The 24,546-nt window shown below is 37.8% G+C and overlaps 5 protein-coding genes across 7 annotated transcripts; 4 read left to right on the top strand and 1 right to left on the bottom strand.

Moving 5' to 3' along the window:
* Positions 1-1,321: 1,321 nt before the first annotated feature.
* LOC108360004 (uncharacterized protein C15orf61 homolog) lies at positions 1,322-2,851 on the bottom strand. 3 transcript variants are annotated; one of them, XM_017612136.1, is made up of 4 exons: positions 2,365-2,816; positions 2,123-2,309; positions 1,893-2,053; positions 1,322-1,801 (listed from the first exon to the last, which is right to left on the bottom strand). In XM_017612136.1, the coding sequence occupies exons 1-3, from the start codon at positions 2,464-2,466 to the stop codon at positions 1,923-1,925; spliced, it is 420 nt and encodes a 139-aa protein (XP_017467625.1). In that variant the 5' UTR covers positions 2,467-2,816; the 3' UTR covers positions 1,322-1,801; positions 1,893-1,922. The 3 variants fall into 3 exon arrangements, with proteins under 3 accessions (XP_017467625.1, XP_017467626.1, XP_017467624.1); XM_017612137.1 differs by lacking the exon at positions 1,322-1,801 and having other exon boundaries at positions 1,812-2,053; positions 2,371-2,851; XM_017612135.1 differs by lacking the exon at positions 1,322-1,801 and having other exon boundaries at positions 1,812-2,053; positions 2,365-2,810.
* Positions 2,852-3,091: 240 nt separating this feature from the next.
* On the top strand, positions 3,092-6,132 carry LOC108360002 (delta-1-Pyrroline-5-carboxylate dehydrogenase 2). Its single transcript, XM_017612131.1, has 3 exons — positions 3,092-3,201; positions 3,268-4,161; positions 4,239-6,132. Exons 2-3 carry the CDS (start codon positions 3,282-3,284, stop codon positions 5,144-5,146), a joined length of 1,788 nt encoding a protein of 595 aa, XP_017467620.1. The 5' UTR covers positions 3,092-3,201; positions 3,268-3,281; the 3' UTR covers positions 5,147-6,132.
* A 5,548-nt stretch (positions 6,133-11,680) lies between these two features.
* Positions 11,681-15,711, top strand: LOC108360000 (venom carboxylesterase-6-like). The gene is made up of 5 exons (XM_017612129.1): positions 11,681-12,530; positions 12,634-12,844; positions 12,912-13,229; positions 13,309-13,441; positions 15,165-15,711. Exons 1-5 carry the CDS (start codon positions 11,721-11,723, stop codon positions 15,337-15,339), a joined length of 1,647 nt encoding a protein of 548 aa, XP_017467618.1. The 5' UTR covers positions 11,681-11,720; the 3' UTR covers positions 15,340-15,711.
* A 214-nt stretch (positions 15,712-15,925) lies between these two features.
* LOC108359999 (venom carboxylesterase-6-like) lies at positions 15,926-20,958 on the top strand. The gene is made up of 5 exons (XM_017612126.1): positions 15,926-17,727; positions 18,463-18,673; positions 18,749-19,066; positions 19,143-19,275; positions 20,684-20,958. Exons 1-5 carry the CDS (start codon positions 16,918-16,920, stop codon positions 20,859-20,861), a joined length of 1,650 nt encoding a protein of 549 aa, XP_017467615.1. The 5' UTR covers positions 15,926-16,917; the 3' UTR covers positions 20,862-20,958.
* A 124-nt stretch (positions 20,959-21,082) lies between these two features.
* On the top strand, positions 21,083-23,806 carry LOC108359995 (protein MLP1 homolog). The gene is made up of 4 exons (XM_017612115.1): positions 21,083-22,622; positions 22,675-23,115; positions 23,184-23,456; positions 23,518-23,806. The coding sequence occupies exons 1-4, from the start codon at positions 21,083-21,085 to the stop codon at positions 23,736-23,738; spliced, it is 2,475 nt and encodes an 824-aa protein (XP_017467604.1). The 3' UTR covers positions 23,739-23,806.
* The last annotated feature ends 740 nt before the right edge of the window (positions 23,807-24,546 follow it).

Genomic DNA, 24,546 nt, shown 5'->3' with positions numbered 1-24,546 from the left:
TTTGGAAAATTCGTATTTGGGTTATTCCATGTTAAGAGGAAAACGACATAAATTTTGAAATGCCCTAATTATCTTTATTTCAGTAGTAACTTCTTTTAAAATTACCACATTTCATTAACCAGTTGCACGATATTAAAAAATAACAAGTAATTTTTAGCAAAAAACAAACCTACTTCAACTCTAATATACAAAAAAATATATATATATATCGCTGCCTTAATATAGAAAGGCCCTATCTGACATCGTCGCTGATATACAAAAAGCCGTAACTAACTAAAAATCGAAAATTTACGTTTTAATTGATTATGATGCATTTGATCGCATTATATGGCCCCAAATCGTTTTATGCAATAAAAGATTTTAGTTAGTTACGGCTTTGTGTATTTCAGCGACGATGTGAGATAGGGCGTTTCTATATTAAGGCAACGATATGTAGGATGGCTCTTCAGAATTATAGTCATTTTTAATGTTTAAGTATAATAACAAACTTTATTCACATTAACCGTTTACATTTTTACTTATGAATTGCAACTTAATAGGGTTGAAGCCCGTCTATGTGGTCCGACGCGTTCGATCGTAAGTACGCGAATGCTTGTTTGTCTTGTCCGTCTTCTAACGCGATGTCCCTTTCGTCAAATCATTAGACCAGTTCTATTCCTTTATTCGTTATGTAGGGCTGCATTTCTATGTTACTAACTCTTAATGGCCAATTAGTCCTAGCATCATAAGTACTGTCCGTAAACTAATCCCACATATATATCTCATGATCCACTGATCGGATCTTACCAGATTAGTATGGGACCACCTCCGATACACTACCTTTCCGAAAGTGGTTGACGTGGTCCAAAGTTATGCGGTAACATACATAAAAAAAATATATATATATTCCGACGAACTGATAACCTCCTCCTTTTTTGGAAGTCGGTTAAAAAGAAGTTGTAATTTTTCTCTGTGCAAACTTTTACTTCATGCATAATTACTTGACACCAGTCACAAGGATATGTCCCAATAATCACAAATTTAAATATCTTTTAATATTCCTATGATGCCTAATTTGTATTGAAAACGAAAGCGTATAGTTCGCATGTTCTTCTCTGCGTGCAGAAAAGTAAAATAGAGTTCAGTGTCCCACTAGTCACATTCACTCAAATGTTAGTTACATAAAACTAAGAAATCGTTTGGTGTTTTTGTTAAAGCGATTTTATACACAATCTAAAGTTCTATGTCAAAAAATATATTTCACCGTTGTCGTTGTTCCACAACTGATCACATTCAGGAGAAAAATTTCCCACTAGTCACAATGGGATAGTTCATTTATATATTACTCAATTGGAAAGATTTTTATTTATTTTACGAATAAAAGCTTGTCTAAAAGCCAAGTGAAGCCAAGTCGTTCTCCACCTGGTCTTTCCAACGCAGACCTGCGTTGAATACTTTCAGAGCTGGAGCGTTTCCGTCAATTCGAACGACATTTCCTAGCCAGCGGAGCCACTGCATTTTAATATCTATTTAAAGTGTAAAAGTTTTGTTTTTTTTCTAAATTTTAACGAACAATTTATCCGTAAATCATTTTAACAGTTCAACTCCTCTGTTACTTTTTATTGTTATTTGTAGCAGTTAATTAATAAAATTTTAGTTTAAAAAACTAAAACCTCGCTATTATAATTTCCATTCGTACTGTAATCAGGTATGTAACTTGAGAATAGAAATCGCTGCACCTTTTAGGCGCATCAATATTACATAGATACATCCCGAGCTAATAAAAAGGGAAGTAAAAATGGTGCAATGTGGTATAGTCATTCTAAAATAAAACGTATGTACATAGGTATTCAAAATTAAAAAATGTATATTTTTATCAATAGCGGCGTAAATATATTAAGAGCACTACTAACTTTACATAAACAGTAACAACGCCAATCGCATCAGTGCATTGATCCTTTATCTTCTGCATAAAGAAAGTATATAGGGATTCGAGAACCATTTGGTAAATGAACTAATTCCTCGTGAGTTATAAGATGAATCGCAGCAAGCCCATAAAACAACATTGGCAATCCTAAAAAATGAATATTAAAACAAAAAAATATTAGGAGAAAACAATAGGCTTGCAATCTTTTTTATGTACCTAAATTTATAACTTTCAGAACCCGGAAAAATCGATCCTCCAAAGAGAGATCTTGAATAGCCCGTTTACTACAGTGGTATTTCATATATGGATAGCATCCTGTACGAAGTATGTGATAATTAGTTCCAGTATCAAGCGTCCAATTGAAGTGTGACCAACCGCGCTGATCATTCTCAACATCTTTAAACTGCAAATACAGTAACAACGAATATATCATATGTACACCAGTGTGCGGCAAATACCTTTACAAAATAAGACGTCCACGGGGGTTCGCTGCATTGTTTAAGGTAAGCCGTTAAGACCTCCGACGCTTTGGGCTTTAATAAAATTGCAGTCAAACGCATTTTTCACTATCTCATTGCGTCACTTCTCAACATTTTTGTAAGTTTTTGTTTTGGTTTGTTTTCCAATAGCCACTTGCCAGTTGATAAGGTCACGTGATGTTGCAGAATGGAAAACAATACTCTCATTCCTTTGATGTTCTGTCTGCATCCTTCGAATGTGTTTTTTTTTACCTGTTCTTTTTAAGCCGAAAACATTGATTTTTCACTTCCAATTGGGTTTTGTTTTATTTATGTTTGGTCAAATTCTAATAAGCACAAGCACATATATCTACCTTGAAGTGAATCAGATGACCTTGCAACAGCTGACGACAGTGGCGTCCAATGTAATTGTTACTACACCGACAAAGTGTTATAAAAAATTTAAAGCCATTTCTATGTAATTTCTGAAGAATTTCAACTAAAATAACCTTTTTTCAACAAAATAATTTCTATATGTTTAATATTGACGTAACACACTATAAAATATAGTCTATAAAGTCAGTAGAAATGTTTTATCAAGTCGAACATCAAACAAGAAATTTGTAACCATTTTTACGGTTGCATTTACACATCACTGACTGCCAACTCAGCTGTTGTCGCAAAGCATTGCCAGTGCCAATTGCCCACTTTTTGTTAGTGTTTTCTTTGTAGATTATTTGCGAATAGTAAAGAATAGTAGATACATATCGTTCTTAATTCGTTGTTCATATCTATTGTTCTGCAGTGTTTGCTTACGGATTACGTGATAATACTCAAGTTGGTTTTTTTCTTTATACAAATTTGCCAGTTAATTTATTCATTTATCAAATTACAATCTTTTAGACAACAGCTTCAATATGTGGCCCCGCTTATTGTTTACTGCTAGACGTAGTGCAGTTCAAATAAATATCGAAAATGCGTTAAAAATCTCTTCCCGTGCTTCATCAAGCCAAGCGAGGCAAGCGGAAATTTCGGAGGCTAAATTGACAAACTCAGTATTATCGTCAGAAAAATTTGCTGACATTCGCATATATAATGAACCAATTCCGCAATACCTATCCGGTTCCGATGACATTAAAAAATTGGAGAACGCTCTTGAGCGATACCAAAATAACTGCGAAGACATCCCCATTGTTATAAATGGTAAGGAAATAAGGAAGGGCAAGGAGGTATATCAGGTTATTCCCCACAGGAAAAGTCATAAACTTGCCAAGTATTACTATGCTGATGATGCCACCATAAAGGAGGCAATTCAAGCTTCAGTTAAAAAGCAAAAGGAATGGGATAGGACTCCTCTCACAAAGCGTATCGAAATATGGGAGCGGGCAGCTGATCTTATGTCCAAAAAATACCGTGCAGATCTTCTAGCAACTACCATGTTGGGCCAATCAAAAACTGTTATACAGGCCGAAATTGATTCTGGTGCTGAATTAATCGATTTCACGCGCATGAATGCTGGTTACTTGAAGCAGCTGGCCAATGATCAACCGCTTAGCCCCACTCCAGATGTCACCAAAAACCATTTACGTTTCCGTGGGTTAGAGGGTTTTGTAGCAGCTATAACTCCCTTTAATTTCACTGCAATCGGTGGAAATTTGGCCTACACCCCAGCACTAATGGGTTGCAGCGTGTTGTGGAAACCGTCCGATACGGCGATGCTCTCCAGCTGGACGGTGTTCAAGATAATGCGTGAAGCCGGTGTACCCGATGGTGTAGTAAACTTCGTGCCAGCCATTGGTAATTTGATAAAAAAAAATTAATTTTTACCTATAATTTGTATTGTGTATTGTTGTAATATCTGCTCTATTTGATAGGTAAGAACTTCGGTGATGCGATAACAAGTTCTCCCGATTTGGCTGGCATCAATTTCACAGGATCCACGGCGACTTTCAAAACTCTGTGGAAGTTGGTGGGTAACAAAATTGATGATTACAAAAATTACCCACGCTTGGTTGGTGAGTGCGGTGGCAAGAATTTCCATTTTATTCATCCATCAGCGCATGTGGAGACAGCCGTTGCACAAACTATTCGTTCGGCTTTCGAATATGGTGGACAGAAGTGTTCGGCTTGCTCTCGCCTATATGTCCCTGAATCACTATGGGAATCGCAGTTCAAAGGGCCGTTGATTGAAAAAGTAAAGAAGTTGAAAGTGGGTGACGCCTGCGAAGTTGATACATTTTATTCGGCTGTTATTGATGACAACTCGTTCCAACGAATTTCGGGATTTATTAACGAGGTTAAGGAAGATCCTGAATGCACTGTATTGGCTGGTGGTAATTTGTCGAATGTAAAAGGGTTCTTTGTGGAACCAACCATTGTTGAAGTCAAAGATCCGCACAAGCGTGTTATACGCGATGAAATCTTTGGGCCAGTGTTGTCGGTATATGTTTATAAGGATGGCGATTTGAAGAAGACTATTGATTTGGTTAGGAACACCACCAAATATGCATTAACTGGTAGCGTTTTTGCCACGGATGAATCATTTTTGAAACAAGCGTTAGACGAGTTCAAGGACGCCGCCGGCAACTTCTATATCAATGATAAATCGACTGGTGCAGTTGTTGGCCAACAGCCATTCGGTGGTGCACGCCAATCGGGAACAAACGATAAAGCCGGTTGCCCATTTTATCTGTTGCGTTGGGCTTCATTGCAGGCCGTAAAAGAGACATTTGTCCCAATACCAGATATTTATTATCCTTATATGAACAAAACAAACAATTAAATTACTAATTATGATATTCCTCTGTAACTAAAACTAAACGAATCTCGAATGGCAGTTAAAAATTAGAAGCTTTTAATTATGTGGCTACTAACTAATTTATTCCGCGGATACAGAAATACAAGTCTACTGAATGAATTACGAAATTATGAATCTCGATTTTCACAGTGTATTGTATTTACATATATGTGATGAAATCTCCTAAATGAAAAATGAACTTGAATATTTACAGATTACATAGAATATCTGTTTGGAAAGCTTAACTCTCCTGAGCATACATATACTATTAGCATTGGAAGTCAAGCCCTCCATTTGTTATCAGTTGTATTAACTCTGGTTCGTTGGTGGCACAGTTTACACATACCTATGCATGTATGTATGTACATACATATAATAAAATGAACACAGATCTGCGATAAGCGATGGTTTTTTTGTTTGTTTGTTTTTATAATCATTAATTGTTTAGAGGTCAGGCCTAGTCATAAGCGTGTCTATAATTGCAGTCACAGAATAAATACTGATAAAAGTATATATTTTGAATTAGTTCTGTGTCTGCAAATTACATACATAATTGGACAATATTCAAATCTTTTAAATAAAAATAATATATACTTACATACATACATATAAAGTGGAGTATTTGTATTCTAAGTGGGAAAATACATATTGGCAGATAAACTACAAAAAAAAAACCGATCCGGAGTGATCAACAAGCGGCTAGTCCTAGATTACCGTTATAAGTTTACATCCTTTGGGGAGGCATACAACTTGTGTGATTATGCATTTGTGGAGCATCAAAACATTTGTCACAAATGAAAAGTAAAGCTTGTCCAAACATTTAAATATGCTGACGCAGTAATCTTTTGGAATGCTATGATTGTATCTTCTAATACTTATATTTATTTATAACCATATTCTATGTACTTTGTGTATGTGTACTAATTTGTTTAAGCTCATTGCAATAAAATGTACTGGTAGATGAGAAGTCATTTTAAGGTTTTCAGTGCATTAACGTTGAAGATAAAGATGAAATTGCAAAGTTATGTTGAGTTGACTTATCATCGTGGGTGATAAATCTCACTGCTAATAAATTTTTAACAACTTGCCGGATGATACTGCAATAACCTACTGCGTCGTAGTCAAGTTTGTTTGCGTTCAAAGTTTAATGTACCCAAAAAATTAAGAATTAATCATCAATTATACTTAGGAAGGTGTAAATTTTTTTGTTCCTTCAAAATCGTCGTACATTTTAGCCCATCTAAGGGAGCAATCCGTCCGCTATTAATGCGCAATTTTTATTTATTTTACATACCGTTTTGTTACGAGGTATAAGGATTTATATGGAACGACCTCGATAAAATTTCTCAAATTCAGATACCTTTTGCAGATAAAGTCATATTGTTTTTAAGATATACATATGTATATACAATTTAGACATTCCGTTCAGATTTAGGATGTGTAGCTCAGAAACCGTAAAAAAATCGTCTTAAAGCTCTTTCGCCCGACATTGCGATATGTACACATCTTAGCTGAAGAACTAATTTGAATTTGATTGTTCGAACAAATGGCAACACTCCTAAATAATTGGAAATTTTTAATGTATCTTTTCAAACATGCAGCAACCCCCTTCAAACATTCCAAATGGTCAAGCTAAAGATTTCTTAACATTCTTTCGTTTGACTACGGTATTTTTATATTTCATATACTTTTTGTATTAGTTATTTGAGTTAGACCTTTCAAACAGGTGGCAGCCCTCTTCAAAACTATTTTGAAGCTAAATCCTTGTTAACTCTCCTTCGCCTGACATTGCGAGACATATTTTAATTAACTGATGAATGAAATGGAATTTGATTTTTTTAACGTGCGGCGACCACGCTAAGTACAGTTTAGAAATAAAAGTTTTGCAAAATCCCTTCGACTGATATCCATATTTTAATAATTCATTTAACTTATTAAATAATTTGAATTTAACTTTTCAACACCTTAAAAATATTCTAGCGTTCAAACTAGATATTTCTTAACGCTCCTTCGTTTGATATCCATATTTTGATGTTTCAAATAACTTGTGTATAAGTAAACTAAGTTCGACATTTCAAGCAGGTGGCAACCCTCTTCAAAATACTTTCAAACTACTACTTTCTGAAACGCCTTTCGTTTGTTACCTTTATGGTGATACATATTTTTTTTCCTTATATGATTTTTAAACAGGTGGCAACCCTCCTATAGTTCAGCTAAAGAACCAAAGCTTTTCAAAACCCATTTTATAACAATTGATTTTTTTTTCAATAATTTGAATATAAGTTATTAAAGGTGGCAACTCTTATCGAAAAAGTTTAAGACCTTATTTGTTATTTTTACTTCTTTACTAAGCTTCTACCCCGACTTAGGCTGCTTTTATTAAACGGCACAGGTATATACAAAATATTTTGCAATAAAAATGATTTGTATACGAATTTGCATTAACTTCATAGTTCTCTTAAAACAGTTGCAGTCTTAAAACTGCTGCACTTATCGTCACTTTGCGTCTTCATATGTGGGGAAGCCTTAAAGGCCACCTGTGGATTAAAAAGAAACGGATGTTGGTATAACAGACTGAGTGGGGTGAGGCGGAAATTGCTGACGGCAGAGATCTGAGCACTTGTGTCTTTTCAATGCCACAGGATACTAGGCCACCATTACTTTTATTGAAGAGTTTCTATAATGTTGAATTCCCTGAGGCTTAATGTTGGTTTAATACCAGCACTGAGCCCGGACTCACACATTATCGAATCTTCACTGATGGCTTCAAAACTGACTCTGTGTCTGATTCTGGAGTTTTCGTCGAAGTTAATGGGGATATTCTTCACCTTTCTCTTGGGGATTATGATTCGGTCTTCCAGGCTGAGGTATTTCCAATCCTCAGGGCCATGGACTACGTTGTGGAAAATAGTGATAGCCAACCTGCACTTACGGCATTGTCCAGCCCTCGTAACTACTTCCAAACTAGTTCGGCAGCGCAGGTCTCGACTAGGCGCCAGGTCACTCGGGAGTACCTGGTATTGCGACATTTAACCATTTGGCCAGAACTGGCTCAGACCAGGTGTTCCTCGGTCCGTAACCTTCGGCCATTGAAACCACCATCAGAAACTGCGTGAATGCTTCGCTTAGCAATGACTGGAAGGCATCGAGGGACTGCAGGTGGGCCAAACACCTGACTGTGATAGCCGTACATGACAACTCCTTTTGCCCATCCTACCTTGCAGAGGAGGAGACGGTGGAACACTTTTTGTGCTTTTGTCTCGCCTTTGCAAGAATGAGGTGTGAGACATTCGGCCGCGATGTGTAGAGGACGAACACCTGAGCTCTTTGACACCCAACAATACGCTTGGGTTTATTCGTAAATCGTCCAGATTTAAAACAGATTAAAAGGGACATGAAAACTTTACAATGTACGGCATGTAGTCTAAAGGTGTTCTTACACGATATGTATTTGCATCTGTAAATGTGACTATTTCAATACATATGTAATTGCGTATGTCTAAATTCACAGTCTTTATTTAACTATTTAAAAATACGTTCTTTGAAAACGAAATACATAAACTAAACTCAGATGATTCTATCTGTATGTCAGATGAAAACAGAAACATTTCTATTTCGTATGTACCTGTATCTGCTTTGTACAGAAACAAATCTAATTTGCCTTTACACGATATGTTGACATTTCCATATGTAAAAAGTGGCATGTACACATGCAAATACATATCGTGTAAGAACACCTTAAGCAGGGTTCGTATTTGCACACACATGCTCTGCTCACACACACGCCAGAAACACATTCAACTTGTACTCACTGCTCATACACATGTGTGTGCATAAGTGGAAAACAAACTCTGCTCACAGAAAAGTGTGTGCTGTTTGTTATTAGCATGCACATGTGTGTGAGCCGATTTTTGTCCAAATTTCAGCCCATGCACGTGCACATAATATATTTTTAAAAGAATTTGTTTATTAAACGTTATTTTTTGAAAGACAATTCAATAAAAAGTGAGATGTTGTTTGTTTTTTATATGACAGAAAACATATTAAACAAGTAAGAAAGTCTAAGTTCGGGCGGGGCCGAACATTAAATACCCGGCGCAAGTATTACATATATGGCTTTTCACCTTTCCGAAAGCTACCGCTACATGGTAAGCCGGGGTGTATCAATTTTGAATAAATTAGCGTCCTTAAATTTCGAAATATTGACGTTTCAAGCATTTTTTAAATTTACCGTTATATGAAAAGCCGTAATTTTAGTCCGATTTCAATAATTTTGAACGTTTTGCTTTTATGTGGCAAGCACAATAACCATACCGAGTTTGGATACAAATTGGTGGAACGGTTACCGAGATACATATATGTGATCATAAGTGGGCGGTGCCACGCCCATTTTCCAAAATGTTATGATAAGCGTATTTCCTGGTAAAGAATTGTTGCAAGCATCAATTTTTAATAAATTAGCTTTAATATTTACTGATTTATCGAAGATTTCGTATTTCTCCAAATTACCGTTATATGGGATGTAGGCGTGGTTATTGTCCGATATTTAAAATTTTCAGCCATTTGGTATCCTGTACCAAGGTCAATAACTGTGCCAAGTTTGGAAGAAATCGGTGCAGCGGTTGCCAAGATATACACATGTAACCATAAGTGGGCGTGGCTACGCCCATTTTTCAAAAATTTATAATATTCTTATTTTTCGTCTAAAAGTTATTGCAAATATCAATTTTGAGTGAATAATCTTCAGTAGTTACTAAAATATCGCAGTTTTCGTATTTCTGAAAATTACCGTTATATGGGAGGTAGGCGTGGTTATTGTCCGATTTTGCCCATTTTCAATACCATCCGTCCTACGCCCGAAAGAAGTACACGTACCAAGTTTCGTTAAGATATCTTAATTTTTACTCGAGTTATCGTGTGCACAGACGGACAGACGGACGGACGGACGGACGGACGGACAGACAGTCACCGCTTAATCGATTTCTCTTTTCATCCTGATCATTTATGTATACATTTGTCTATATCTATCTCGATTCGTTTTGCCTGTTACAAACAACCGTTATGTGAACAAAGTTATAATACCCTTGTGCACAAGTGCGCTCGGGTATAAAAATTATTTTAAGATTTGAGATAGAAATCGAAGTGTATAAGTTTCTCTACGCAAAGCACCCACATGTGCGTGTGCTTTATATTAATAAAAATAAAGTACACACATGAGCCCGTGCTTTTTACCAAACAGCACACACATGTGATGTGAGCAAGTTTTTAATTTTTTATATGCACAGCACACGTGTGTGAGCGTAAAATGTTAGGATGTGCTGCGCATGTGTGTGCAAATACGAACCCTGAGTCTAAGTATTGGTTCCAGCACGCGTTGTTTTGTGCCTAGTTGCAACAAAAAAACCCCGGTGTTACAAAAAAAAAAAAACATCATGAAATACACCCCACCAAAAAATTTTTGTTGCCGGAAATAAGAAAACGTGGGCTCGGAAACAAATTTATCGTCGGTAATATCGCCATCGTATCGATTTCTTATTGCCAGTTGCTCTAAAACGTCCGCCGAAGGCAACTCGCCTGAGGAGTCGTTTTCTTATTACCCGAATGCGACGTTTTCTTATCGCTTCAGGCGATATTTGGATTAATTTTATTATTTTTAATACTTCGTTCATTTTTTTGTGTACAACATTGGAACTTAGAAACGGAATTAATTCTTCCTTTCGCTTAGGTATATTACATTTGTTTTTTTTTGTTTTTTTTTTTTAATTTTATTTATGTATTTACACACTTGTAACAACATCGTATGAGCTTGCATATTTATTTTTGATGTAAAGTACGTAGCAATATAACACTCGTTTTGTTGTTGTTGCAAAAGCAACATGCTAGATTGTTGCGTAGTAACCTTACACCTAAAATGCTACAAATCTTGAACTCCCATCCTATTCATATGTTGCAAATATACATACATACATACATATGAATTTATGCACATATGGATGCAAGCAAGTTCTTATGAACTGCAATGCATTTTCCAGCGAAACGAACGTCATTGTATTGTACGTTCTGATTCTTGGGGAATCTACTTGATTTTACAACAATTTTCCACTCGTAAATATACCCTCTACATAATTAGAAGTATTCCTACAAAATATATGGTACAGATTTAAAAAAACGTTTGGTGTCATACCTGCCGTCTCAACAAGCTTTTGTAACATTCCATAGAAGCTTTACAGCTACACTTGCCAACTATTACTTTTTAACATGACTTCATCCTGCAAGCTTGTTCCTAATGCGTGCAGGGTATCTGCACTCATTGTTTCGTTGACCCGTTTCATAATGTTTTTACATATATACAAACATACGTGTATACATAACTTGATGGGGTTTTTCGTAAACTGTTTCCCATACTTGTATGAACATTATTACAGGCCTATACATATACATACAACTACGGTGTTGGTTGCAGCTACTGACAACCCACAGTCCGCAGCCATAAATACTCCAAGCCGTGCTTTACTCTAATCAGTTGGCATTCGCATTTGCTTTGTGGTCGAACTAAAAAATGCAGTGCCACATAGCAGTTTGTGTTGTTCTCACCTTAGTTGTGTTAGATTACGTAGCGGCAATCCAGGTGACCACTTCATTGGGTGAAATACTTGGCACAACATTGAAATCCCGTTTGGGTGCCGACTTCTATGCATTCCGTGGCATACGTTATGCACAACCACCAGTTGGAGAATTACGATTCCAAAATCCTAAGCCCTACCCATCATGGAAACCGATCGTTTTCGATGCTACACAAGATGGGCCCATGTGCCCGCAAGTTACGGAAAATGTTACCGATGCATCGGAGGATTGTTTACGTTTAAATGTTTATACCAAGGAAATAGTAGGAGCGAGGAAGCCAGTTGTGGTGTACCTGCATCCGGGTGGATTTTATGGTGTATCTGCACAGAGCAAGAACTTTGCTGGCGCAGAGCATTTAATGGATCGTGATGTAGTTTTGGTGACCTTAAACTATCGCTTAGGTACACTGGGTTTTTTGGCCACTGGCAGTGCTGAAGCACCTGGAAATGCGGGATTGAAAGATCAGGTTGAAGCTTTACGTTGGGTGCGGGATCATATTAGTGATTTCGGTGGCGATCCAAATTCAGTGACATTGCTTGGCTACAGTGCGGGCAGCTTTAGTATTGGTCTGCATATGATGTCGCCTATGTCGAAAGGATTATTCCATCGCGGCATAATGATGAGTGCTTCACCGCTGGGACAGTTCGGATACGAGAGACGACAGAAAAGACTGAGTGATAGACAAGCAGATTTATTAAACTGTCCCCAAGAGCCAGCTGCCGAGTTGGTGAAGTGTCTGAAGAAGGTAGGACGACAATATTGCCGTTAGTGTTGTGCTTCGCTTAGACAGTGATTAGTTCTTCATAGCATTCGATGCTTGATCTTATTGTGTATTAATATTTATATAGAAACCAATGTTGGACTTTGTGAACAGCTCAGCTCAAATGTTTGATTTCAATTGGAATCCTGTCTTAAATTGGATGCCAGTGATCGAAGATGATTTTGGACAAGAGCGCTTTTTGGTGGAGGATCCATATAAGACCATACAAAGCGAAAGGCTCTACAAAGTACCACTTATAATCGGTATAACGGAGTATGAATTCGTTGGTGGTGCCTATTGTAAGAACATCCATAACATCCTCTACATATAAGATTTCGAATTTCATAAAGTATGGTTGCCCTTTAGATATCCTGAAAAATGAGACTACAAGGAAATGGTTGAATGAAGATTTCGAAAAATATGCACCAATTACACTTATGTACGAACGTGACACGGCGCGTTCGAAACATATAACTCAGACGTTGCGCTCAAAATACCTAGGAAATTCTACCTTGACGTTTCCCGAATCTTTGGACTCATTTGGGAAGCTGTATTCTGATGGCATCATTAACTTTGAATATCATCGTTTCCTGGATTTGGTGTCACGGGCTACGCCCGTCTATACGTACCTATTCACCTACAAAGGACGTTATAGTCATTTCCAGTATAATGGTGAAGTTTACGGTAAGCTATTGATAAATAGTTGCATTCAAAGTAAACCATCACACAAAAACAAAAAAAAATTACAATTTATAATTGAAAGGTGCGGTACATCACGACGAATTGCTATATTTGTTACGAGTACCTGTTATGACGCCTCTTTTCACGCAAAGTGATCCCGAAAATGTGGTTATTGAAAATTTAACTCGTATGTGGACGGAGTTCGCCAAAAAAGGGTAAGATATTTTGAAGAAGGATATTATTTTAGTTTTTAAAGGTTTGAAATTATCTAAAGTGCTAAGAAATTTCGAGCCAACTCAATCGTCATTTTCTTGAGGTGCATCTGCACCCTATAAACATAAATATGTCTCGATAAACATACAATGCTTTTTCAACATTACCAATAGACTTTCGAAGTGAAAAGAGCTCGAAATGTATAGAGGGTTAACTAAGCATCCAACAAACCAGAGTTAGATGCAAGTCGCTCAAAATACCTTTGGTACTTACTGCGTTCAGAGTCTAGCCACTCAGTTGTTATGACTCTCAAAGAGGACCAACTGACACCCCAGATTGGCACAGGTCCCGAAAAGACAGTTATCGTCAACTCGTTATTCTTGTGCCAACTCATCGGCGTCCTCATTTCATTCGATTCCACAATGGCCTGGTACCCAGCAAAGTGTTACCTCGTTTTTGGCTCCTAAGCGGGTCAAATTAATCTCTAAACACCTTGGATTTCATCGTCCGGTTGGAAAGGGCCCAGAAAGGTGCCTTTCAAATTTTCAAGGTTTAATTTTGCGCATTTTAAGATTGCCAATATTTCAGCCTAAAACACCGTGGGCCATTTGCCACAATTTTACCTATATGAATTTTTAGGAGAAGAAAGTGGAAATATCGGGTTTTTATACCTGATAAAAGGGCTCTCACTTAATTGCAATGTTCTTTGGATGTTGTTGGCTAGTCTTAAATTTCTTATCGCATTAGTTAAGGCTTTAAAGCTTGCTTTCATCTGCGTTAAAAACATTTTCAACCCTATAAGCAATTTGATATTCGACAAGTTTGCCAAATTTTTAACAAAATTTCCGAGAAAGTCTACTTTCGATAAAAAATATCACCGTAATAAACATTGCTTTCTTCCGATTTTTTTTAGACTTCGAGAAGTATGATCTTTTATTTATACAATACTAGAGAAAATCTCGTCAAAATCCGTTCAGTAGTTTTCGGGGTTTCGACTTTCCTTTGTACTATATATGGAAGAAGCTTCTGTGTATTAGATGCATCTTGCGAAAGTGTAACGTAATTAGCGTGTGATTTGTTGTTGTTAGTGGTATAATAAATACAGTTGCAACAACAATCACACCCTCATCCAATTAAACTTACGCTAGACATAACGAATAAACAGAATTCTACTACTGTTTATCCAAATTGAATGATAAATGTAGAAGCTATGAGCATTTAATTAGAAATACCAACAAAAATTTTGCATACAAATTTATGGCTTCAAAAATTTAGGTATGTTACTTTGTAGTCAATTAAATTTTAGTAGTATAATGTGCAAGTTTCAAAGGTCAAAATGTATGATGTAATGCGGCGGAACGATTTTCCGTCATCACTTGTCGAATTTGGTTTGGAGACAGGCAAAATTTATGTTTATTTATTTATTTATTTTTAATAATTTCCATTTTAAACTAGTTCAATCCATAATAGAAATCACTTAAATAAAAGTTCCAAAGCTTACACAAAATTCACAATTGTCTTAAAAATTGCAACTTTTTATTCAGAATTTTTAGAGAATTTTCGAGTATGCAGTTTTTAGCCGATTCAGTTCTCTAAAATTTACAGTTAACTTTGGATATTTTTTTGCCGAGGGTATTGCAAAATAAATTTTATTAAGTGCATGGTCTTGAATCTATTCTCAATTTATTAATTTCGTATACGAATATTTTTATATAATTTTTTCAGAGATCCAAATAATGTAAGCGACAAGTTCTTAAAGAATTTAAAATGGCCGCTGTATTCCAAAGATAAGAAGCCTTACTTGGTAATCGGAAAGGATTTCACCGTTTCAGAAGGTGGCATTTACACTGAAAGATTCCAAATCTGGGATGAGTTATTCCCCGTGCCAAATTTCAACTAAGTATGTACATCTTATACAAGCGGACTTTTTTTTTGAAGGTTCCTATTCTATTGATAAGAATATCGGGGGCCTATATTCAATACCGCCCAACTGCAATTTTCACAAAAATGAGATTCTGATTTAAAAACCCACCTAAGACTTAACTGTCATCGGTAATATTAATGCTGACCTTGTATAACGCTTGGCAGAAGAATTCACTATTAAATTGTAAAATCGGAATTAGCATCAGTGATGACAGGCAAGTCCCAGATGGGTTTTATCATCACAAAGTAGTTTTTGTGAAAATTGCACATAGAGGGTATTGAGTATAAGCCCCCGATATACTTAGAAAAAAAAAAGAAAAAGAAAAAAAAATTAAAATATATTTTTAATGCAAAAAAAAATAAAGAACAATGAAAAATTTAATAATAATAATATTAGATTGGCGCTTACACATATGTTAATTTTTAGCCGAGCTTCTCCGATTTGTCGCGTCTGCCTTCGTGTTTTCACACAAAGCGGAGGGACCTATAGTTTTACGAACGGCGATTGATCATGGCAGAAATACACTCGGACGTTTGCCTTAGCCTACCGAGGGACGACCGCTGTTAAGAAAACACCTTTTTTCTAATTTTTTTTTTTGCGATTTTAGTAGTAGTGTATTTATTTATTTCCAAAAGGATTTTGCGTCAAGTCTTAACAACCCACCTATAGCACGGAGAATCAGGCTTATAGATAAGGCGGAGACTCATCGTTAAAATATACAATGAATGGAAAATCGTTCAGTTAGTTAGGAAACTGAGATTCCAGTCTTCGGGCATGTATTCATCAGGCCAGATTCTTCTTAAAAGCTGGTACATGCGCCCCACCAACACTTCACTTTGAAAAACTCAACCAGTATACCGTCAGCTACGGGGGCCTTGTTGTTCTGAAGCCGCCATATTGCTGTTCTCACCTCGTTTTGGGGCCATGGGTTTCGTCCCTATGCATTGGTTCGGGTTCTTCTTCATCAAGCGCGCCTTCCCAGTCGCCATTTAAGCGCCACTCAAGCGTTCCCTCCATATCTCAAGTGTACTCTGGACATGTGTTATCAAATTTCCGTCTTCATCTTTGCAGGAGCAAGCCCCGGCTTTTACCACAATTTTGATTGAGTCCTTATCATTGATTGACTCATCATTAAAAAAAAAACGTCTATATAGAACCTAAGGAAATACTATTATCTGGGCGAGATATACAAATGGTTAAAAAACCGGTATTACTGTATCAAGCTAACAGAAGTTTGAGCTGATATATGTAGGAACTGACTTTTCAAACTGTGTTTGTATTTCCCATACTCTTTAAAACATACACACCTACGCACATGTATGTTTATGAAGCCGGGTATAAGTCGCAGGTGCTGACAAACCGCACTGCCTAATTAAGTTTCTAACTACCGCCATTTGTTTGCACACGATGTTTAATTATTTTTCGGTGTCTACAGATAATTGCTCGCGCGGGTGAATATTATGTTGTCTTAATATTCCGCAGCCATAAATACTCCAAGCCGTGCTTTACTCTAATCAGTTGGCATTCGCATTTGCTTTGTGATCGCACTAAAAAATGCAGCGCCTCATTGTAGTTTGTGTTGTTCTCACCTTAGTTGTGTTAGATTGCGTAGCGGCAATCCAGGTGACCACTTCATTGGGTGAAATACTTGGCACAACATTGAAATCCCGTTTGGGTGCCGACTTCTATGCATTCCGTGGCATACGTTATGCACAACCACCAATTGGAGAATTACGATTCCAAAATCCTAAGCCCTACCCATCATGGAAACCGAACATTTTAGATGCTACACAAGATGGGCCGATGTGCCCGCAAGTCACAGATAATATCACCGATGCATCGGAGGATTGTTTACGTTTGAATGTTTACTCCAAGGAACTAGTGGGAGCAAAGAAGCCAGTTTTGGTGTACCTGCATCCGGGGGGATTTTACAGTGTGTCGGGCCAGAGCAAGAACTATGCTGGTCCACAGCATTTAATGGATCGTGATATAGTTTTGGTGACCTTAAACTATCGCTTAGGTACACTGGGTTTTTTGGCCACTGGCAGTGCTGAAGCACCTGGAAATGCGGGATTGAAAGATCAGGTTGAAGCTTTACGTTGGGTGCGGGATCATATTAGTGATTTCGGTGGCGATCCAAATTCAGTGACATTGCTGGGCTACAGTGCGGGCAGCTTTAGTATTGGTCTGCACATGATGTCGCCTATGTCTAAAGGATTATTCCATCGCGGCATAATGATGAGTGATTCACCGTTGGCGCAATTTGGATACGAAAACAAACAGAAGAGACTGAGCGATCGACAGGCAGATTTGTTAAACTGTCCCCAAGAGCCAGAAACCGAGTTGGTGAAGTGTCTGAAGAAGGTAGGACGACAAGACGATAACGGCAGCATTGTTTCTATTTTTCATGTATATTTTTTGTATACCCGAGCGCACTAGTGCACAAGGGCATTATAACCTTGTTCACATAAGGGTTATGTATACATAAATGATCAGAATGAAAAGAGAAATCGATTAAGCGGTGACTGTCCGTCCATCCGTCTGTCCGTCCGTCTGTGTATACGATAACTCAGTCAAAATTAAGAAATCTTAACGAAACTTGGTACGTGTACTTCATTCGGACGTAGGACGGATGGTATTGAAAATGGGCAATAACCACGCCTACCTCCCAGATAACGGTAGTTTTCAGATATACGAAAACTGCGATATGTCAGTAACTACTGACGATTATTCACTCAAAATTTATACTTACGATAACTTTTAGACAAAAAAAAGAATGGAAAATGGTCACTTGTGTATGTCTTGGTAACTGCTCCACCGATTTCTCCCAAACTTGGCACAGCTATTGGCTTTGAATGCTAATTTTACTCAAACTGATACTAATAACAATCTCTTGAAGTTGGAATTTCGGAAAATGATGGCGTGATTCCGCCCACATATGACTATATAAGTTTATCTCATTATTGCTAACTGAAAGTTCTATCGGAGATGTTTAAAATAGGGGTTAAAACCAACCCTGCTTACCATGTAGCAGTAGTTTTCGGAAAGGTGAAAAACATATATGTAACTTCTTACTTGTTTTAAATTATTTTTGTATAGAAATCAATGTTGGACTTTGTGAACACAGAAGCTCAAATGTTTGATTTAAACTGGAATCCTATTATAAATTGGATGCCCGTGATTGAGGACGATTTTGGACAAGAGCGTTTCTTGGTGGAGGACCCATTCGAGACCATCCAAAGCGAAAATCTTTACACAGTACCACTTATAATCGGTATAACGGAGTATGAGTTTATCGGTGGTGCATACAGTAAGAACCTCTTCAAAATCTCGATTAAAAAACAATTTGGCTTTCATGGCTACTCATTTCGTTTCGTCTCTTTAGACCTCCTCAATAATGAGACCGCAAGGAACTGGTTGAACGAGGATTTCGAAAAATATGCACCAATTACACTTATGTATGAACGTAACACCACGCGTTCGAAAAATATAACCCATACGTTGCACTCAAAATATCTAGGAAATTCTACCTTGACGCTGCCTGAATCTTTAGACCCATTTGGAAAACTGTATTCTGATGGTATCACTATCTTTGCGTATAATCGTTTCCTGGATTTAATGTCACGACTTACGCCCGTCTATACGTACCTCTTCACCTACAAAGGGCGTTACAGCCATTTCCTGTATAATGGTGAAGTTTACGGTAAGCTGTTTATAAATACTTGCATCCAATGTAAAATATCGTAAAAACAAAAACATTTTACAATTTATAATTGAAGGTGCCGTACATCACGACGAATTGCTCTATTTGTTACGGGTACCTGGTATGACGCCTCTTTTCACGCAAAGTGATCCCGAAAACGTGGTTATTGAAAATTTAACGCGTATGTGGACGGAATTCGCTAAAAAGGGGTAAGGCACTTGAAGTGAAGTTTATCTTAATTTTTATTAATTTGGGATTATCCAAAACTCCAAGTAAACTTATATCCAACTCGAGCCTCTATTAATTAATTCGGTGATGAACAGGGACAAAGCGAAGTTTATCCTGTCATAAAACAAGCAGTCAGTGCATGCGCATCTAGGTAACCACTGTCACTGTTGAGGGTTATAATTTGGTAAAATTTTAAATAGTGTGTAAATTTTAGGTAGGGTCGAGTACAACATAAGGTGTGTGCTCGTATTATCCAAATGACAAAATAAATCAGCAGCAACAATTCTGAGAATTTAGTAGCATTCGCTCTTAAAGAGGCAAACTATCCACAGAAGTAAGAGAGCGCAAAATTTGCAAAAAATCATATATTTTCTTGTATTTATATATATGTTTGCGATCAGCTGAATTTCTACTTGCAAGTTTTCGCAAGTCAGAATTTTTCCAGCTCTCAATGACTGTTTGCTCTCTCAATTTCCTCTACTTTGCAAGTTATTTTTGGGTACGATAACGAAAAAGCTGTGATAGTTTTCTCAACCTTTGGACAGTTTTAAGTACGAATAAACTCCTTCCTTTTTTTTATTTAACCAAAAAAATATTGTTTTCTTAATTGATGCACTTATCAATTAACCGCTTGACTATTTTAAATCCGATTCAAACATGTTTTGAAAAGGTTTTGAAAAGGGGATTTATAGACCTTTAAGCGCGATATTGAAAATTTTTGAAATTGAACTATGTTTACAAGGGTTACCACATGTTTAAAATATCATATTAAATTTTAATTAATATCCCCATTCTGTATCGGTGACAAAACTTTTATAACTGACAAATTTAAACATTTTCATAGAGTTTTCCATAAACAAAAAAAAAAAAAAACGGTGACAAGAATTTCCCGGCAAACCAAAGTTCCCGAAATCTTTAGGAGTATACCATTTCTGTAACGATTTTTTTACGAATGTTCAAAGACACGAACTCGTAAAGAAATTTCTGTAGGAAAAATAAATAAAATTCTGAAAAAAATTCTGCAAGAAATTCTTCTCATAGCAGCACTATTTTGATTCCTTTACCGATTTTCTTCCGAAATTTCGTAAAAGAATCGAAGTGTGCACAGTTTATTTGATTTTAGAAAATTTGGCAAAAAAAAAATCTCTACAGTTCAGAATACTCTGAAAAAATGGTTTGCCGAGTTTAGTTTAAAACTTTAATCGTAAACTTAATTTGGAGTTTTTTGGGTTTTAAGATGGTTGCCACATTTTTAAAAGTTAAATTTAATTTTGAAGTTTTAACGCTATACGGATGGTGAATCCGTTGACTTATTTAACGGTACAGTTTTTGTGTATTTTGAAACAATTTTCTAAATTTATTAAATTCGTTCTGTTTTTTTTTTTTCAGAGATCCCAATAATGAGAGCGATCAATACTTGAAAAATTTGACATGGCCACTGTATTCCAGAGATAAGAAGCCTTACCTAGTAATAGGAAAGGATTTGGTTGTTTCAGAAGGTGGCATTTACACTGAAAGATACCAAATCTGGGATGAGCTATTTCCCGTACCGAAGACGTTCAACTAAGTAAAATCTCTTATGCACCTAAGTAATCATTTGAAGTGGAGCTTTAGCAAATTCCCGGCAGTTACGAAACATGTGCACAAATTTTTTGGTTGTTTCTTTTTATTGAAAATATTTTGATTTTAGAGAAAAAATGAAAACAAAAAAAAAATATTTGATAAGAAATAAATTTAGTTTCAATGAATTATTTAACTGTTTGTTTCTTGATATTCGCGTTCATGCAAATGAACATTTTGGGAAATGCTAAATGCAGGAAGAAGGGACAAGTAAGTAAGCAAGCAGCGGATAAATCAAAGGAAACACAAGGAATAAAAAAGAACAACATAACAAGTCAGGACAGTCCGACGAACGAAGTCACAAAACCCAAAGAAGCTAGCGATACTCAGGAAAATGTCCCCTACGACCTGCCTAGTGCAGACGATGCAATAAAAGAGGACGATAAGACGAAGCAAACAAATGCCACACAAACCGGTCGCTTTAACCTGCCCACTGACTTTAGTTATCCCAAAGAGTTTGGCTTACCAACTGACTCGAACTCACCCGGCCAGCCGGATCAGTCCCGCGAAGAGGCGGAGTTGGGTTACCATGGTAACTTGTATGATGTGTTCAAGAAACGGTTAGACCAAGTTTTTCGAGAGCTCTACTACAACGTAAATAGTCCGGGGGTTACAGCACCGCCACCACAAATCGAATACGAAACTGATAAACCTAAGAAACGTTCAGCTGTTAGCAATTGCCTCTATGAGGAGTTCAAGCGTCGTTTAGATAAATTCAACAACGAATTTATGGAGCCGGCTAAAGCCATTAAGCGCACCAGCAGCGAGAGCACGGGGGTTAGTGGGTCCGGAAAACGCTCAACTGTACAAGAGAACTTATACGAGGAGTATAAGAGACGTCTCGATAAGCTTGGCAATGAGCTTTGGTTTGATGGCGAAAAAGTGTTTGACCGCAGTGGGCGTGAGGCTCCTGGTAAGCTGCCATTTATAAACACGAAGCCTGAATACAAACCAAAGCGCAGTGAAACGGACAAGGCTGCACAGCAAGATTTCTATGAAGAGTACAAGAAAAAACTAGATCAATTGACGCGAGAACTATACCAGAAGAGCAACGAACGCATTTGTCGCACATACACCCAACTGACCGCGGAGGATCTTACCTCGCCCACATTGCAGCGCTTAGTCGAAGCAGTGCAACTAGATGAAGCGAAAAGTATGAAGGGAGACACGCGTGACGCACCGGGCAGTTTTGAAGGATCAAATATTCTACTTAAAATCGACAAAGCTATTGACAATTTGGACAAGCAAGAGGANTTAGTCGAAGCAGTGCAACTAGATGAAGCGAAAAGTATGAAGGCAGACACGCGTGACGCACCGGGCAGTTTTGAAGGATCAAATATTCTACTTAAAATCGACAAAGCTATTGACAATTTCGACAAGCAAGAGGAGAAGCGCAGTTTGGGTGCTTACGATTTAGGTACCACCATTTTCGGTGCCGATTCCTTAAATTTTATTACAGGCGCGTCAAATGGAGTTGGTGCAACAGCTGCCGCCTCCTATCCGGCGGTGCTGACTAAAACGGTGGACGCAAATTTGGGACTGTTGGGTACAGCGCCGAAGAATATGCTTGCAACGGTTGCCTCAAAAATGAATATGACTACGCTGGATTTGGCCAAGAAGCTGGCGACCATGTCTAATCCGTTAGATTATGTAGCCAAAAGGGATCCGCAGCTGGGCGAAGAAATACAAAAATTGATCGATTTCAGCAGTAAGCTCGAATAGTGTAATCAAAGAATGAAAAATTAATTTCTTACTTTCAGTCAGCAATAAGCTCAACCAAAATCCAACTGCGAAAAAATCACCAGTACATGAAGTATCAGTAGTCGCGGGCTTACCTTTACTTGGCCCGGACTCATCAGGAGTGCCTACACCGCTTATGATGCAAGATGCCTTATTCGGTGCCATTCCCGCACTAGCACCTGCGTCCGTACCTGCGCCTGCTCCCGCACCCGCACCAGCGCCCACATCTTCAGTTTCGCCTGCATCGACTGCTGCCTCAGCACAGCCACAAGATCCATCTCAGCCTAAGCCAGCAACAAAATCTCCGCCAGTGGCTGTAAGCGGTGCAGCCCAGTCGAGTGAAGCTGAGGCCATGCGTATAGCGGGTGTACTAGACAAGGTGCTGGGTAAGCTGGAGCACATGCAACAATGCAGAACGGGTGTTAGTGCTGAACCAGCAGACGATAACTGTGAACCAGATGGTAATGCTATGAGACTTCAACGCACCTGATAGGCCTTCGGTTTTATGCGAGTATTTATTTTATACCAGGTATAACCTGCGATGTTGTGGGCTCCTGGAACTCCTACGCGATGGGCTTACGTTTCGATATTGCGCTAAGCAAGGCAGCAGACAGGCGACTGGGCATGGCTGAGAAGAACAACCAACTGCTAACGATTGATGTTGGCGAACGTGTACCGCCGAAGGCACATCACATTCTTGATACCAGTTGGAAATTTATGGGCAGCGCACTGAATCAGCAAGGTGGTCCGTTCTATTTTTATACGCAAAATCGCGAGCTTAACACTGTGGCGACTTTCATAGGTAGGTTTTTTTTTTTTTAAATCATGGGAGATTTGTACAATATTGTGTCCGTGGCTTCCAGGCTATTGTCGTGTCTGCGATGGCATCGATACAATTTTCGGTTCATGGACAATTATGGAACCATCTAAGGATTGCCAAGATGTTACGACATCACTGGAGAATAGGCGCGACATTTTTCGACGTTACAATATGGAAAGTAAACGGAATAAGCATTTCAAGGATATGCTATTTGAAAAAAGCAAATACTCCAAACCAGAGTGCAAGGACAATAAAAATGGATAAATTGTTATGCTAATTATTTGTGCTTATGGTTCTAGCAATTTTAATTTATTTTCTGATACTTTATTTTAAGCGTGTGATTAAAATTTTGTACATAAGTATACACACATACATATGTCTTTACATACCACCATATTTGGTTTTGCCGCATTCTTAATATTAACCGGAGACTAGGACTGCCAGTTACTTACTATCTCTAGTTTTTAAGACACTTGGAGACGGCTGCATAATTTAGAACCGGCCGGTCAATTTGTCTTGTATGTTGCCAACAACGTTTCTTTGTCTTGAAGACCTTGTTGCGGCTCTTTACTTTGTCGACAATTGCGGTTGTGTGCGCCGAAAAGGATAGCATACTGTCGAAGGTAACTCCGAGGATTTTTGGTTATTCACCGTCGGAATTGGTTCGCCATCGACGTGAATACCCAGCTGCAGCCTGACCTCCTTCGTTCAGGTGGTGAACAAGGTTGCGGAGGACTGTAAAGAAGCGAGAAAGCTCGGCAAGGTAATCGTATACTTTCGAGCACAGGTCATCAATTCCATTCCTTGATGCCATTATCGAGTAATCGTCAGCTTCAGAGACAATAGTGACTCCTTCTGGTGGTTAGAGAGCTTTGAAATACAGCAATTAAACAATAGTGGGGATAGGACACCACCCCGTGGTGCCCCTGTTAAATTTTTCTCGTTTTCCTAATTTTGCCCCTAAAACCTATTGACAAATGTCGACCACGGCCACGAGTTATCTGGATGTTTATGGCGTTAAGTTGTTGTGCTGTGCACTTTATGGAACCCATGCTAATGCCTCGCTGGGGTT

This window comes from Rhagoletis zephyria, unplaced genomic scaffold, assembly GCF_001687245.7.
Source record: "Rhagoletis zephyria isolate East Lansing unplaced genomic scaffold, Rhagoletis_zephyria_1.1 Rzeph_scaffold_00503, whole genome shotgun sequence".
In the NCBI taxonomy this organism is placed as follows: domain Eukaryota; kingdom Metazoa; phylum Arthropoda; class Insecta; order Diptera; family Tephritidae; genus Rhagoletis; species Rhagoletis zephyria.
Note: the sequence above shows the minus strand (reverse complement) of the source record. Positions and strands in the feature narration are given on the sequence as shown.

Bases quoted from the DNA above. Each gene is read 5' to 3' on its own strand.
- LOC108360000 (XM_017612129.1), top strand. From the start codon at position 11,721: ATGCAGTGCCACATAGCAGTTTGTGTTGTTCTCACCTTAGTTGTGTTA. The intron at 12,531-12,633 runs GTAGGACGACAA...ATATTTATATAG, and splicing joins TGGTGAAGTGTCTGAAGAAG to AAACCAATGTTGGACTTTGT. The intron at 13,442-15,164 runs GTAAGATATTTT...TAATTTTTTCAG, and splicing joins ACGGAGTTCGCCAAAAAAGG to AGATCCAAATAATGTAAGCG.
- LOC108359999 (XM_017612126.1), top strand. From the start codon at position 16,918: ATGCAGCGCCTCATTGTAGTTTGTGTTGTTCTCACCTTAGTTGTGTTA. The intron at 17,728-18,462 runs GTAGGACGACAA...ATTTTTGTATAG, and splicing joins TGGTGAAGTGTCTGAAGAAG to AAATCAATGTTGGACTTTGT. The intron at 19,067-19,142 runs GTAAGCTGTTTA...TTATAATTGAAG, and splicing joins GTATAATGGTGAAGTTTACG to GTGCCGTACATCACGACGAA.
- LOC108360004 (XM_017612136.1), bottom strand. From the start codon at position 2,466: ATGCGTTTGACTGCAATTTTATTAAAGCCCAAAGCGTCGGAGGTCTTA. The intron at 2,310-2,364 runs GTATTTGCCGCA...CTGTATTTGCAG, and splicing joins GGACGTCTTATTTTGTAAAG to TTTAAAGATGTTGAGAATGA. The intron at 2,054-2,122 runs GTACATAAAAAA...TTCATTTTTTAG, and splicing joins TCTGAAAGTTATAAATTTAG to GATTGCCAATGTTGTTTTAT.
- LOC108360002 (XM_017612131.1), top strand. From the start codon at position 3,282: ATGTGGCCCCGCTTATTGTTTACTGCTAGACGTAGTGCAGTTCAAATA. The intron at 4,162-4,238 runs GTAATTTGATAA...TCTATTTGATAG, and splicing joins AAACTTCGTGCCAGCCATTG to GTAAGAACTTCGGTGATGCG.